A 15,068-nucleotide genomic window follows, 5' to 3' on the forward strand; every position below is an offset into this window, starting at 1 on the left:
GAATTATATCCACATCCCTTCTTGGCTCTTTCAAACTTGTGTCCTTACTCTCTGGGCATACCAAAGAGGGCAAAAGTACCCATCATCCATATACACCTATCAACTGAATAATCACCAGTTGAGTAATATCCAGAAGCCATCATAATAAATGTCCAGAAGCCATCAGTAAAAGGTTCATACTGAAAGGGATTATTGGAGCATCAAAGGGAGTAAGAGCTAGCTTTAGGATTTAAAGGTTAAATGTGAGCCCAATTTATCCCTGTGTAAGGCTCAACGTCATGCCCCAGAGACCCTGTTCACATCTGATCTTCTCTTAAAATATCTTGGAAGGTACCTCTAACACTTTTCAGAAGTAGACACAAGGCATACATCTTGAGCATGTAACAGACTTGCTGTACAGGGTTGTTAATTATAAGTCAGTTACGTGTGGGTGGGCATTTATCAACAACTGTAATTTTGGTGCTTGCAATCCCCACCATGGCCGGCAGCCATCAATTAAATGGATCTGCCAATATGCTGTGAAGGCTGACACCTAAGACACTTTGCCCACTTGCTTTCTCACCTACCCCATTTGTTTCTAAGGGTGTGCTGCAGGAAAAGGGCTGGTTTGCCACGAGTTAGGGGAGGATTGTGCCCATGAGAACTAGGTGGCTTAAAAAACCCCCCTGGGGGGGGGGGTCTCATAAGGCCTCTAGGTATCCTCCCAGTTGGCAAGGGCGGGCGGCTGACGCTGTGTTCTGCCCAGTTTGGTGCTGACTCCCACCCACATCATCTTTCCACCCCTGGCTGCAAGCTTGAGGTGCAGGTTAGAAAAGTAAGGTGGGCGCGGAACCCACGGGACGGAGTGGCCCCGCGGGACCCCCGCCCCCAATTACCGACCTGAATGGAGGGTCCAGGCAGGTTATAAGGGGACCACACCAGCCTTGGTCCTCAGCACGCTCCAGCTGGCTCTCGTTTCCAGCTCTTCTCGTCACCGAGTAGCCGGGGGGGTCCCAGTGGGGGGGACCCGCGTGGGTGAGGGGATCAGGAGGGTGGGCGGTGGGGGGTGGCGGGTTGGGGGGGAGGGCGGGTCGCTTCAAACCCCGATTCACATGGAAAAACAACTCAAAAACCGTCAAAGCAACCGGGAGACGACCCCTCCCCCAGGCAGGAAGAGGTAGAAACTCAAAAACCAAAAAAGTGGGGGGCGGGGGGAGGTCCAGGGGAGAAGGGGTTGGGGAAGGGTGGGGGGGGGGAAACTCAAAAGTGAGGTGATCTGGTTGAAGCACTAGGTAGGGAACTCAACGGTGTCAGACATCTCAACGATTCAGCAAGCCGCAGCTCCGAGGGGTGGGGTTGGGAGGCTCTGCTGGGCATTTTGGGGTGGGAGCAGCTGCTGGGTGCTCCTCCAGACGCCAAAATGAGGATGTGGATGGGGAGGGGAGGGGAGAGGCACCGAGAAGTTCTGCAGCCTCCACAAGGTTTACTTAAGCTTAGATTACACCTGTCAGGGGATGGGAAGGGGATCTGAGGCTAATTCCAAAGCCCCTCCACTGAACCCCCAGCCTGTGGCCCAGGGAGGGTGGGTACCGCCCTGTGTGTATCTCCCTTCCCCTCCCCCTTCCCCTTCTCCATCATCCTGCCTCCCCCCTCCCATCACCAGCTCCCTCCGCCATCGGGATAACGTGCAAGGCCGGGAGGGACCTGGCTGGACCCACGGGCGGACCAGCGGCCTTGGCAAGCTGTTGGCATTTTGAGCTGGACATTTTGCTGTGCTGTAGATACTTTTCACTAGATTTTTTTTTTTTTTTGGTACCCTCTCTCTCCCAACTTTTTTTTTTCCCCGATTCTAGCAGAAAATGGGATGATATCTTGCCAATTGACTGACTCCCCCTGCCTCCTCGCTGTGGCCGCCGGAGACACGGGGCTTTCTGAATGACAAGGTGTAATCTAATGGTCCCCTCACCCCCAAAAAACAGAGGAAACAGCAATGCAAAGGGTGTGAGGCAGGCAGCAGGCGAGGTGTCTAGAGCTCAGTGTTCCTGCAGAACGGCCCCACCCCCACCTCCACCCGCCATGTCCACACGGAAGAAAGCCTGCCTCCCCACCCTTGGAGTCCCCTCTCCCCTTGGGATGAGGGTGGGATGAGGAGAAGGGCTGGGTCCTAATCTGCCACTGCCTACCACCACGGTCAAGTCAGGGGCTTCGGGGGTAGGGGGTGGGGGAGGCATGGCCAGATGTGACCAGCAGGAACTGGGCACCTCACCAACATACCCCAGTGGTAGTCTTTCTGGAGATACAGGAGGTGAGGGGGTGAGGGTTCCAGGCCCAATATCTATACCTACTCTTGTTTGAGGGTGCCAGCAGGTAAGGGGACCAGCTAGACGTCATATCCACCAATTAGACAGCTCGGGTGCCAAAAATTTAATTTTAAAAACAATTCGCCCTGCAAAATTCCATGCTAGGAATTGATCTGAAGAGGCCTGTGTAGGGGCTGCAGATAAAGAGTTCTGAAGAACACCTGGAAATTGGGGCAATCTAGATCTCTTTCTGGCATCAGATATCGAGTCCTGATCTCTTAGCTCTGCATTTGAGAACTGGCATTGAATTATCCCCATCCGGCTTCCTCCAAAATCCTGACAACATCCTAAGTCTCTTAAAGGTGGAAAGTTCCTTCCCACGTCTCTAGTTAGCTCCAAGTTCTCCCCTCATGTTCCTATGTCATCAGGTGGGTGGCACCCCATTTAACTGGGTCCTGTGCACCATGGTTCATTAGTGCTATGTTGCTAGACCAAGTGGTAAGGACACCATCTTCAGCCACTTAAAGGCTGACAATTTTAAAGATTTTAAAGAAAATTAACAGCCAAGGAGAATGTAATCTGATCATCTTCCCACCTTGTCAAAAGTCTGAGCTGCATCTTCCCTAGGGGAATTCTGGGAGTAGAGCTGCCAGCCACATTTAAAAAAAAAAACGGGCTTGGTTTTGGCTTTGGTCCTTTGAATCTCAGAGATATACTTCAGGAGAAGGGTAAATCTGAACATTCCAGCCCCTGGATCACCTAGAGTCAGTAGAAGCTGCAGACTGTGAATTGAAGGAAGAGCTAGGTTGAGGGTGGGGATTGCTCTCAAATTACTCCCAGGACTGGTTGCTCTGGCAACAATGTAAAAACTTGTAGCTTTCAGGGCAGAACTTGCTAGGTGGCTCATCTATGCTGCTGGGCTGGTACTTATCTGCAGGCGTAGCCTAACACCCAAACTGTGACTCCCCCTCCCCACCCCATACTCTGGCCATGGAACTTTCTGGGGGAGTGACAGGGAGTAAGATGTGAGATGTGGCTCTGAGGAGGCCACTGATCTCATGGGAATGGGGTTGGAGCCAGGAGAAAATGAGACCATGGGATGGGCTCAGAAATGCATTAGCAAAAAATGAGATCTGAGCAAATGAATTAACATCTGCCCTCCAATTCTTTTCCAAGCCGTTTCCCATAAGCCATCCTATTCAAACAGCGGATATGTAAAATACATCATGGGGAAACTGAGGTCCCCAAAGGGTAGTGACTTGCCCAGACCATTTATCTGAACTCTATTTCCCGTTTTACAACAATCTCGCTTGCGATTTCTTACGTGCCGTGTGCTACACAGGGCACTAAATGAGCACTAATCTGCCCGATGGAATCCTACCAACTATCCTGTGAGCTAGGCATACGGATGTTTTCTATTATTCAGATGAAGAAACAGGGACTCCAAGGAACCAAGTGACTAGTCCAAGGTCACACAGCCAGGGAGGGACAAAAGCAGGACTTGAATCTGGGTCTCCTCAAGCCCCAAGTCTGTGCTCTCAACACCAGTCTATACTGCCCCCAAAGTCCAAGTGGTCTTCAGAGACCCTCAGGCCACCTCTCAGTTTCAATTCACTGGGACCTAGCTTTAGTGAAGTAGCGGGGAGCCCTCTCTCTTCCAGAGGTTCTGCCTGGCAGCTCTCACTCTGGATTCAAAAGGAGACAGGAAAAATAAATGCCCTATTATTGCATCTGAAGTCCTCGTGCCACCTTGGCCCTGAACTTAATAATTGGGAGTTTAGACAAGGCAGGTGAGGGACAAGAGAGAGAAAAGGGTGACCCCAAACAGGCTGATCTCAGCCCTCCACTATCATCTGTGTTGGGTAGTCAGCTGGGAGCTAGTGGCTATAAATCTAAATGGATATTTTATTGGAGGTTGTTTTTTTATTTGGGATTGGAATGGGGCTCTCAAGGGCTTGCCTTTCCTCAGAGAGGGTACAGAAGATGGGAGCGAGCATCTCCAAAGGTTTCAAGAATGAGAGAAACACACAGAGAGAAGGAGATCTGAAAGAGAGAGAGAAAGGCAGAGGGAGAGCCGGGGAGGCAGAGAGAGGGGGGGAGGGGCTGTGCCCAAAGTTCCCCAGGGTTTTCTCCAGAATTCCACAGTTCTGATGCTCAGGTATTCAGAAAGTGACCGTGCTGTGTTGCTGGACAAAAGATGCCTGTGACTGGGCCCAGAGCCTGTGAGGTGGTAGGGGAAGCAGCCAACATCACCTCGGAGGCAGAGGCGTAGCACTAAAGGGCAGAATAACTGGCTAAGTAGTTCTTCCAAAGTCTGTCATGCTACATTTTCTGACGGGCAGATCTGTATCAGTACCCAGCCAGGATGCAAAACGTCATCACACCAGCTACCATACTGAGTGCTGCCTATGTGCCAAGCATGCATTATTTTGGAAGGATGGTCCATTTAAAGGTGGCCACGTCTCATATTTGGACGTGTTGCTCTGCTGAACAAGAACTCAAAATGCTGGGTGCCCATTCAGCTGTGCTTCAAATGCCTGTTTTGGGGTTGTTTGGGAGGGTGGGAGATGGTCTTACGCTGAGGCAGAAGGATGGGAACATGCCTGCTAAGCTCCCTTCCAACATGGCCACCCTGTGGGGCTGAGGCGCCAGCTCTGGGTAAAAAAGAGGTGGCCAGTCAGGTCAGGCAAATTGGGTTGCTCTCCTCACACACCCCACCCAGGCTCTGACCTCCCGCCATCTGTCTACGCCACCTCCCCTGTACTCTTGAGCCCGGGAGGTCACTTTCTGCCCCAGCATCCCAGCTGTGGGACCCCTTCCGCCCTCCTGGATGGTAGCTGGGACAGGAACACTGGCTTTTAAATCACAATGCGTTTGGAGAACAACCACACAAACAGCTCAGCCCAAGAAACCGAAACCAAAGAGCACGGAAACACAAGACAGAACCAAAGACAAAACGCTTTGGGGGGGGGGGGGGTTGGGTGACAGGGATGGGAGGGGGAAAAAAAAACGAACCAATCGGTTTTTTCCCCTCAAAACAAAACCAAACCAAAAAATTAATAATTAAATAAAAGGAAGGAAGAAAGAAAAAAAAAAAGAAGAAAACCAAAGGAGAAAACAGAACGGAAGACGAGAAACACTCCAACAGAAGGCGTTGGGAATTCACCAAACCGAACCGACAAGAGTGGCATGCAGAGAAATTTTTACATTCTCCCAGCATGCATCAGGCCCAAGTTACCATGACGACGAGGAGTGCAAAAAACTTAGCAACAACATTACCAAAGGATGCATAGAGGCGACCACAATGCAAGCATCGCATGTGTGCGGCCGGCCCTAGGCCGGGCTGGGCGCGGCTGAGATTTTCGTGTCTTTCTGGGTTTTTGCTCTCGCTTGGCGGTTTTTTGTTTTGTTTTGTTCGCTTTGAGCTCATTATTCGTATTGCATCATTTTTTTTTAAGTTCGTTTTTCTATTATTTTCCGTGTGCATGTCTGCATGTGTCCGTGTGCCTGTCTGTGTGCATTTCGTGTGTGTGCGTGTCACTTTCAGAATGTAAAAATGTGGGTAAAGAAAGTAAAAAAGAAAAAAACACACCAACCTTCTCGAAGCTCTGAGGGATGTAAAGGGGGTTTGATGCAGAACACAATGACATGGGGAGAAGAGAAAAAATAGGGGAGATACAGAGAGTAAAAAGAGGACTTCCCAAGGCTACAAGCTGCAATAGTTTGTTGATTTTTTTTCATTAAACCAAAAAAAAAACTTAAAATTAAAAAATAAAAAGAACAGCAACGACCTTTTAGTCTTTCCTCCGCTCTTTCTTTGACATACAAGATCTACATTTGCTTTCCATGATTTTTTTTTTTTAAATTCAATTTTGGAGCGTCTGAGACCCAGGCAGAGAATGGGAGGCTGGACACCCCCCCAAAGAAAGGACCCCACCTCCGAGGGGGGGGGGCGAGGACACAGAAGGCCCCCCTCCCTTGTCGCACCCTGGCTAGAGGCCCCGCCCCCGCCCTGCCCAATGCCTGCCGTCCACACTGTCCTCCTTGAGCTCTGCTAGACTTACGAACCCCCATCCCAGGTGTTTGCAGAGAAATAAGCAGGTTAGACGAAGACCGGTCGGTTGGAGTCATGGACGCGCTAGAACTCACCAGAGGTGCCTTGGCAGCGGATCGGATGTAAGCCCCCTGCCCGCCCACACCCCCGCGTCCCCGTCCCCTCCCCCCACGCAGCCTCCTCCTCAGAGATGCACCGGGATGCAGAGCCCAGGTGCAGCCAAGGTGCTGCTTCAGGGCCGGTGGGGGGACCGAGGGGCTGAGGATCTCCGGGTGAGGGAGGAGCCGCACGGCCTCCCAGGTGGAGAACGGCAGGGGCTTGGTGCGTCGGACGGGGGAAAGGGAGGCCCGAAGAAGGGTGGCACCGGGTCGCTGCGCCCCATACAGAATCACTGGGGCAGCCCGGGGGACGAACGGGACCCCATTCCCCGGCAGGCAGAAGCTGTTTCTACCACAAATCTGATCAGAAACAGCCACGGGGGCAGGAGATGGAGGAGGAAGCACACTAGTGTTTCTGAAAGGATGGAAGAGAACCGACCCGGGGATGAGAAGAGATCGACAGAGGCGTCTAGGGACAGGGGCAGCCCCCTCCCCACCCCCAGCGCCTTCGAGGGGACACCCAGGGGCCCAGAAGGAAGTCTGTGTAGCCACTTCCCAGGCCCTCCTTGGGTGGGTGGGGTGTCGGGGCAAGGACCCCCGTGCTTCCGGGTGTGATTGCGTGGGAAACGGACAAACCTCAGCCCAAGCCCCACGGCGTCTGCCTAAAGGAATCCTTCCCTGGGGGTGACCAGGAGAGCACCAGGCTCTGGGACAGCTGAGGGTGAGGGGCCGGCGGGGGCAGCCTTGAAGACCCCCCCCCAACTCTTAGATTAGGGGTGGGGGGCGGTGAAAGCAGGGAGCTACGAGGCCACAAGTCTGGAGAAGCAAAGCGAGCACACAGCAGAGGGGAGGCACCGCACGACACACCACAGAAGCCGACTCGGGTGGGCGGGCGGGGTGGGGCAGAGGCCTGCAGGCTCCCCCGGCCCTGTAGGCCCACGACTGACCCCCCCCGCCCCCTCCCCCCCAGCCCTGCCCCGTTCCCTCCTGCCGCCCCTCCGCTCCCCAAGTCCTGCAGCCCCCGGGACGGCCATCACAAGGCACAGGGGTGGGAGGGGACCGAAGCTGCCCCCATTTTACAGGCGAGGAAACTGAGGTCCAGAGAGGGACACGGCCTCGCCCGAGGTCCCGCGGCCACCACCAGCAGGGGTGGGCCTGCCTGCTGGGGTCTGCAGGGGACAGGGGAGCCCAGAGGCTGTGAGCCCGAGGAGGGAGGGGGACGAGTGGGGTGGGTCCCTGCCTTTGACCTGGACACGGCGTTCCCTACCTCGCACGTAGAGGTTGGCGGGTGAGGAGTAGCGCACGCCGGCACTGTTGGTGGCCACACATTCGTATTTGCCCTGGTCGGTTTCCTCGCTGCTCTCAATCTGCAGGGCTCCTGTGGGAAAAGGGGACAAGGCCTGGCCCATCAGGCGAGACCTCGGGGTGGGGGTTGGCAGGAGGGCTGTCCCATAGTTCCGTCTCTTAGTCGGGCTGGGCCGGAGAGGCAGATGCAATAGCTGAGTCAGCCTAGAAGCCCCCACTGGGTCGGGGCCTCCCTGCCTGCCTTTCCCCACCCCGATCCCGGCCCCTCCTGGCCTGTACACCTCGCACGCCCTGCAAATCCTCCACCCTCAGCTGGGACCTTGTAAACGACTGCCACGTTGAGTGACAAAGCTGGGGGGAATGTGTGCCGACAGAGGTGTGTTCGAGAAAGCACCGAGTGATGCTTTACAGGCAGCGGGGTGTGGAGAGCAGGTTGGCTGTCCCGATTCATAGTAGCCATCCCTAAGACCCTGATGCTTAAGGGGCCTCCACAAATAACGTGCCAACTCAGGGAGCTCGTGGTCGCTCGCTGGTTTCAACCAGCGCCCGTGTGTAAATGACCGTGGGTGTGGGTTCCTCAAGTATGTTTGGAATCACAGGCCTCAAGGCCCATGGCGCCTCTAAACAGAGACAGGGTTGCATTTCTTCAAGGGTGTTTAACTTTCAGCACGAGAGCAAAGGAAAAGGATGCTGAGGGTGAGGTACGTCAAGGATGTTGGAAATGTTTGAAATCAAAGGCCCGGATCCACGCTTTCTGTACCTGAAGCTAAGTGAATTTCCCAGAGATTTCAAGTCATCTAAGTCAGTCCATCTGAATTCACGGGCCTGTTTTAGGATCCAGGATCTCTTTGCTCAAGAGTAAATGAATTTTCTCAAGTGTGTTTGCCATCATGTACGGAGACCCACGTCCATGGCGCTCACAGGTGAACGGGGAGAATTTTCGAAAGTGCTTGAAATCAGAGGTCTGACGGAAAACCTCTAATCTGTGCAAATAAAGTTGAGGCTAAAACGCCTCCAGTGTGTTTGAAATCATAAACCTAGATCAAAGAATTTGTTGGTCATGAATGAATAAGAATTTAAAGAAGAGGTCAATTTTTTCAAGCATGTTTAAAATCACAGACCCAAATCTAAGGTCTTGGTGCCCATGAGTAAATGACAATAGGGCAGAGCCCCCCTCCCCCAATATGTTTGAAATCACAGGCCCAGATGAAAGACTTCGCTTCCCAAGAACATGTGAAAATGAACGAACCTTCTTAAGAATATTTGAAAGCCTTGATCACACACTACAGTGCCCACGAGTAAATGAAAATGTGGCCAAGAATTTCCCAGAGAGATCTGAAACCCACAGGCCTGGGGCAAATTTTCATTTTCACAAGTAGATGAAGTCCAGCGAACATCTCTAAGTATGTTTGAACTCATGGGCCTTCATTAAATACATGAGCTCCCGTGAACAAATAAAAACGAGGCAGAGGTTTCCATAGTATTCTTGAAATCAAAGTGCTGGACCAAAGCCCTCATTTTCATAAGTAAATAAAACTGTGTGAATATCTGTAAATACGTGAGAATCACAGGCCTCGGCCCTGGGACTTGCTGACCACGAGTAAATGAAGATTAGGGAATACTTCCAAATGTGTTTCAGTCACGGGTTGTTTCTGTTTATTTCTCATCACAGGTTTTGATCGGAGTCCCTGACACTTAGAGTCCAAAAATCCAGTCCAAGGTCCCAAGTAGACCCCTCCCCCCAGCTTTGTTTGTGGGTGTCCCATGGAAGTGCGGGGAACCCACAGATTGGGGAGTTCTTTCTGGGGGCCGTCGATTAGGGCTCTGCCCCTTCATAACACCTCCTACCAACCTCAAGGCCCCAGGGAAGCAGGTAGGCAGGGGTTACCATAGAAGCCCAGAGAGGGCAGGAAGCCTGCTCTAGGTCACACAGCATTTCCCAGCAAAGTCAGGACTAGACATTGACTCTTCCCTAGGGCTCCCACCCAGGCCTGTTCTAGTCTATTCTCTGGGGCAGCACCATGAGCCTGCCTTTGAGACTGCCTGTCTCTCTGCTCCCTCAAGCTGGACCCCCCACTCCCCACCGCCCTGCCACCCAGATCAAAGCTTCAGAGCTGGAAGGCCTCCCTCTGCACGCCCATCATACAGATGGGAAAACCGAGGCTAGAGACGAATGAAGGCTGTGTACAGAGTGGTGGTCATAAACCTGGCTCCCAGCGCTCTGGGTGGCACAAGAGGTGCGGCCCGTTCCTGAGGACACAACCCCCTGACTGTGGCCAGGTGACCCAAGGGGCCACCACGGCCACGCTCAGCCCTCAGCCACAGACAGTGACATAGACACAGAGACTGCACGGACACTGGGCGGGGTGGCGAGGAGGAGACATGTGGAGGGGGCCTGGGGTAGCCCCCTGTGGAGCCCGGGGGGGCTGGGCGGGCAGCAAGAGAGAGTGTGAGTGGGTGGGTGGGTGAGGAAAGAGCCTCTTACCTCGGATCGGAGTGCTTTCTGTAAGGGAAGCAGAGAGAGTCAGGTGAATGTCAGAAGGCAGTCCTGGGGGGCGCCGGGGGGCCCCAGGGAGGCGGGGCCGGGCCACGAGCCAGGCCTGTCCCCTCTGCCCCCAGGGCTGGGAGGGGGCTGAGGCAGCTCTGTGCCTATGGACCCTGCTGGCCTTGCTGAGGAAGATGAGGCCAGGCCCCTAGGAGCAGGGTGGGGGGGTCTGAGGGCTTGCCAATCAGGAGGGCTTCCTGTAGGAGGTGAGAATCTCCTGGGGAAGGAGGGGATGAGTCTAGAAGCCCCTCTGAACAGGCCTGAGAGGCGTGACTATGCCCCAGGGAGGTCCATGGCCTGGCCTGGCCCTGTCGGCTGCCTTCCTTCTTGGCCGAGGGACAGAGGTCCACGACCTCCCCTCCTACTTTCCTTCTCGGGAAGGACAGGGAACAATGGGAGTCTCAGAAGTCTTGTTAGAGACACAGGGAGAGGGGTTAGTGCCCCAGGGCCGGGCATTAATAAAGCAAAGGGAAGGTGTTACAGACAGGCCAAGTACAAGGGACAGGGGAGGACAGTGAAAGGGGACGGAGGGCAGAGGGAGGGCCCTGCAGCCTCCTTAACGTCCAAAAGGAAAAGAGGAAGAGGACGATCTGTGTGTCTACATGGGTGCTGGGGGCTGGGACAGCTCAGGAGCCCAGAAATGGTGGCGCTGGGCTAGAGTTTTGCATCCTCAGCTCATTTTCCCAGGGGAGATCTGGGTCTCTCCCCCCCCCCCCCCCACCGCCGATGACCCTGCTGAGGACCTGGGCACCGCAAGGCCAGGGCAGAGAAGCCACCGAGGGCGAGAAAACACGGCTTTTTTTGCCTGGCCCAAGCCCAGTTCGCAGATGGGCAAACTGAGGCCCACCAGAGGCCAAGGAATTGTCACGCCCTGAGTCAGAGGCAGGGTTGGGCCTTGAACTCAGCTCTCCAGCCTCCCGGTTAGGGCCCCTCTAAGACTTTAAGGGGGGGGCCCTATATTATCTCTTACAAAATCCCCAACCTAACGGGGCCACTCTCCCTCTTCACACAATGGGGGTGGGGCATTTGCCTAAGGCCGCACCGTGGAGAGTGAAAATCTGGGTCAGTGGGAATCTAGGTCACCTCCTGCCCAGGCTGTTTCACTACACTTGGACTACCATAGTCCAAGTGACAGAAGCCAGAGGCCGAAGGACAGAACTTCCCAAGATGACCAAAGAGCCCACGCCCACTATATTGAGAGGAAAAGATACACCTCTTGAAGTATTAAAGGTGGTTTTGCTTTCTACTCCGAAGAAGATGAGAAGTTACTATCATGTGCCAGGATTAGTCATTCTCACTTTAGTAAGAATTAGCCAAGCAAGTTGGATTCGGGAGATTCCGGCTGGATGCTGGGAAAAGATGCCACGGTGCACCCAGTACTAGCCCAGCTGAAACCGTCCCCCCTCCCCCTAGATTCAGCCCCCAAACTTCTGTAATTTCACTATTTTCCAGCAATGTCAAGGCCCAGAATGCGGCGGGGGGGTGGGGGGGGGGCATTATGTGCGAAGTTCTACTAGCCCTTCGTGGTCTTGTCTTTTTTCCTCTTTTCCTTTCGGGCTCCTCTCTCTGCAGCCCCCTGGCGCCTGGATGGGGAGGGCTGGGTGGCCGGGGGCGGGGGTGGAGGGAAGGAGGCGTTAGTAAACATGCCACGTGGAGTGGGTCACAGTTACTGTCACGGTGGCCGTTAGTCTGAGGGGAGGGGACGAGGAGGGGGGACACGGAGAGGGGTGGGGCGTTAGTTGTGGACGTGGTGAAGAAATTAAACTTACCAAAGGTTTCTGAACGTTTACAACGGAGGGACAAGAAAAGAGAACAGGAACATTAACGGGTGGTTACGCAGAAGCCTGTATCCTCGTGGGGGGCGGGAGGGGAGGTCAGAATACTAATCAGATTGATGAGGATTTTTTTTTTTCCCCCTTTGGCCGCACCGCGGGGCACGCGGGATCTTCGTTCCCGACCAGGGATCGAACCCGTGCCCGCTGCGGTGGAAGCGTGGAGTCTTAACCACTGGACCGTCAGGGAAGTCCCTTGATCACAGTTTTTAAAGCAGCTGATGTTCACGGAGCACTTGGTATGTGCCAAGCAGCCTGTCAGGGGCCCCTCCCAGTAACGCTAGGGAGTGGGCATGGTTTATGAGGATGCTGAAACCCAGAGAGGAGCAGGCACTGAGGTCCACACTCTTAATCATTTCATTATATCAGGGCAACAGTGGTGGAAACCAGCAGAGAAGCAACTGGGTTCCCAGGCTGCCATCACTCCTCCAGCGGAGCCCCTTAAGCTGCAGATATCCTCAGAGAGGTCAGGGCGGGGAAGGCTATGTCTCTCCCCAGTGCGAGGTCCGGGTGTCCCCAGGGAAGAAATTCTGGGCTTAACAGCTACCGCTTTTCAGGGTTTGGGTCTTCAGTGAAGGGGCAGAAAGCAGAGGATGGGCAGACGGGACTCCTCGGAGGACGAGACTGGGCAGTGAGTGGAGGGGAGGGGCGCTGAGAACGATGGGGAGGCCCTCAGAGGAAGGGGAGCGAGAAAAGAGGGGGTGCACCACCACGTGTACTCAGAATGGACTGAAACACGGGGGAGTGCCTGTGGGCACATCCGAACCACACACGTGTCCGCGCACACAACGACCAGCCTGAGATGTGCACATGGGAGGGACTGTCACGTGGACACACGTGTGGCCAAGATGCACGTGGATAAGCTTGGCTCTGGGAGGGGAAAGGCGACCCCTGTGCCGATGGTATAGTCTGTGTGTGCTCACGCACGGGGTGCAGGTCAGGACACACAGGGAGCCCAGACACACACACGCAGACGTTCGTGAGGCGGTAGGACAGCCGACAAAACGCACACACAGCCCCCCAGACACAGACAGGGGCACAGGGGTGCTAGGCCGAGACATGACTGTGGGAGTGCCCGGCCCCAAGGTGGCCAAGGCCTTGTGCGCTGTCCCAAGGACCCCCTAGCCCGGCCAGGGCCTGGACAAACAGGCTAGACCGCCTGTCAGTGCCCCATCACATCCTTACTGCTTCAGTCTTGGAGACGCTCTCTTCTTGCAGCCCTCTATGGCTCCCCAGTACCTTCCCTGTCTATGCCCACTCTCTCTTCTGCACTGGAAATACTCTCTTGCCTTTGTCTTATGCTCCCCTCTACTACCTGTCGGACCCCATGATACCCTCACTGGAGAAGTCTATTGCTTCAACCCAGAAGATACCCTCCCTCCACCACCTTCCATGGCTCCCCATCACCTCTGCCTGTCTGTCCCTGACTGTCTCCCCATTGTTGGGGCACTGTAGACACCCACACTCCTCTGTGGCTTTCCACCACCCACAACTATCTGTGCCTCATTAGGATCCCACTGCTTGGGAACTGGAGATGCTCTGCCCCTGCAGTTCCCCATCATTGTGCATATCTGGGTCCATTACATCTCCACTCAGGCACTGAAGAACTCTCCCTCTACCATCCGCCATAGCTCCCCACTACCCCTGCCTACCTATCCCCTATTACACCCTCACTGGTTCAGCTCTGAAGAAACTCTCTCCCCTCATACCAGCGCCCTCTGTGGCTGCACATCAGCTCTGACTTTCTGTCTTCCATCAGTCCCCAGGGCTTGGGACCTGAGATGCTGCCCTCCCCCTGCTACCCTCTGTGGCTCCCACATCCTCCTGGCCACCGGCGCTCACCTGATCGTAGCTGCTTGATACGCCCGTTGCTAGCACTGGGATCCACGGGCAAGAAGTCCTTGAACCAGGTGATCTCAGGGTCAGGGTTACCGCTGGCAGCACAGAGCATAGTAGCCGTCCGTGTCCGCTCCACCACCTTCAGCTGGGGGCCCATGTCGATATTGGGGAAACCAGGGGGCAGCTGGTCCTCTGAGGGCAGAGATGGGAAAAACAGAGGCGCAGTTGTCACACAGCCATCCCTCCAGGGTGGGGCTCAGGAAGGGCCCCGGGTCCAGCCCCTGCCTGGCTGGGTGACCTCCTGCAGCCTGTTTCCTGCTGTCTGTGCAAAAGACCACTCTCATGTCGGAGAGCTATTCGGAGGACCGTGCCTCTGACCCAGGGCGATCCTGCCCCCAGGGGACACTGGGCCATGTCTGGGGATGTTCACGGTCGTCACTGCTAGCATGGAATGGGTGGGGGCCAGGGCTACAGCTCTGCCCTCCACAGCGGCCAGGATGGCCCTGCAGAGGAGGATCTGGGCCCGAGGTCAGCAGTGCCGAGGCTACAAAACCCTTGGGTTACTTTACAGCAGCCAAAAGGAGCTTTTTGAAATGTAAACGGGACCACATCACCCCCCCGCTGCCCGCCCTGCAGTGGTCCCCACCACCCTCTGGAGGAAACCATGCTCCTTGCCTGGTGCTGGCCCCCCCCCCGGCCCCGGCTGCGCCATCTCAGCCAGCCTCATGCTTCTCGCTCTCTCCGTCCAGCCATGCTGGCCACCTTGGTCCCCAAAGTCATCACAACCCCTCCTGTGTCACCCCTTGGTGACTCATCCATGTCACCCAGGGCTAGCTCATGGCCCAAGTTATAAATCCTCCTGGGGAATTCCCTGGCAGTCCAGTGGTTAGGACTCTGAGCTTCCACTGCAGGGGGTGAAGGGTCAATCCCCGGTCGGGGAACTAAGATCCTGCATGCTATGCAGCATGGCCAAAAAATAAATAAATAAATAAATAAATAAATAATAATAATAAAAAATCCCCCTGGACTCCAGAACATCCAAGCATCCACATATCTGTCCCCACCACGTCCCTACCACCTCATGCAGGTACCGACACACACTAGGTGCTCCATAAA

At 54.8% G+C, this 15,068-nt stretch overlaps 1 protein-coding gene across 5 annotated transcripts in view; it reads right to left on the reverse strand.

Annotated features, from left to right (window-relative positions):
* The window catches only part of PTPRS (protein tyrosine phosphatase receptor type S), a 236,610-nt gene that overhangs the window by 36,103 nt on the left and 185,439 nt on the right, over positions 1 to 15,068 (reverse strand). For all 5 annotated transcript variants that reach the window (XM_057709361.1, XM_057709362.1, XM_057709364.1 and 2 more), the window contains 2 exons: positions 13,956 to 14,144; positions 7,699 to 7,809 (listed from right to left, as the gene is read on the reverse strand). In XM_057709361.1, the coding sequence (XP_057565344.1) occupies positions 7,699 to 7,809; positions 13,956 to 14,144 (300 nt within the window). The remainder of the gene's footprint in view (positions 1 to 7,698; positions 7,810 to 13,955; positions 14,145 to 15,068) is intronic.

Source organism: Hippopotamus amphibius, chromosome 15 (genome assembly GCF_030028045.1).
Source record: "Hippopotamus amphibius kiboko isolate mHipAmp2 chromosome 15, mHipAmp2.hap2, whole genome shotgun sequence".
In the NCBI taxonomy this organism is placed as follows: Eukaryota; Metazoa; Chordata; class Mammalia; order Artiodactyla; family Hippopotamidae; genus Hippopotamus; species Hippopotamus amphibius.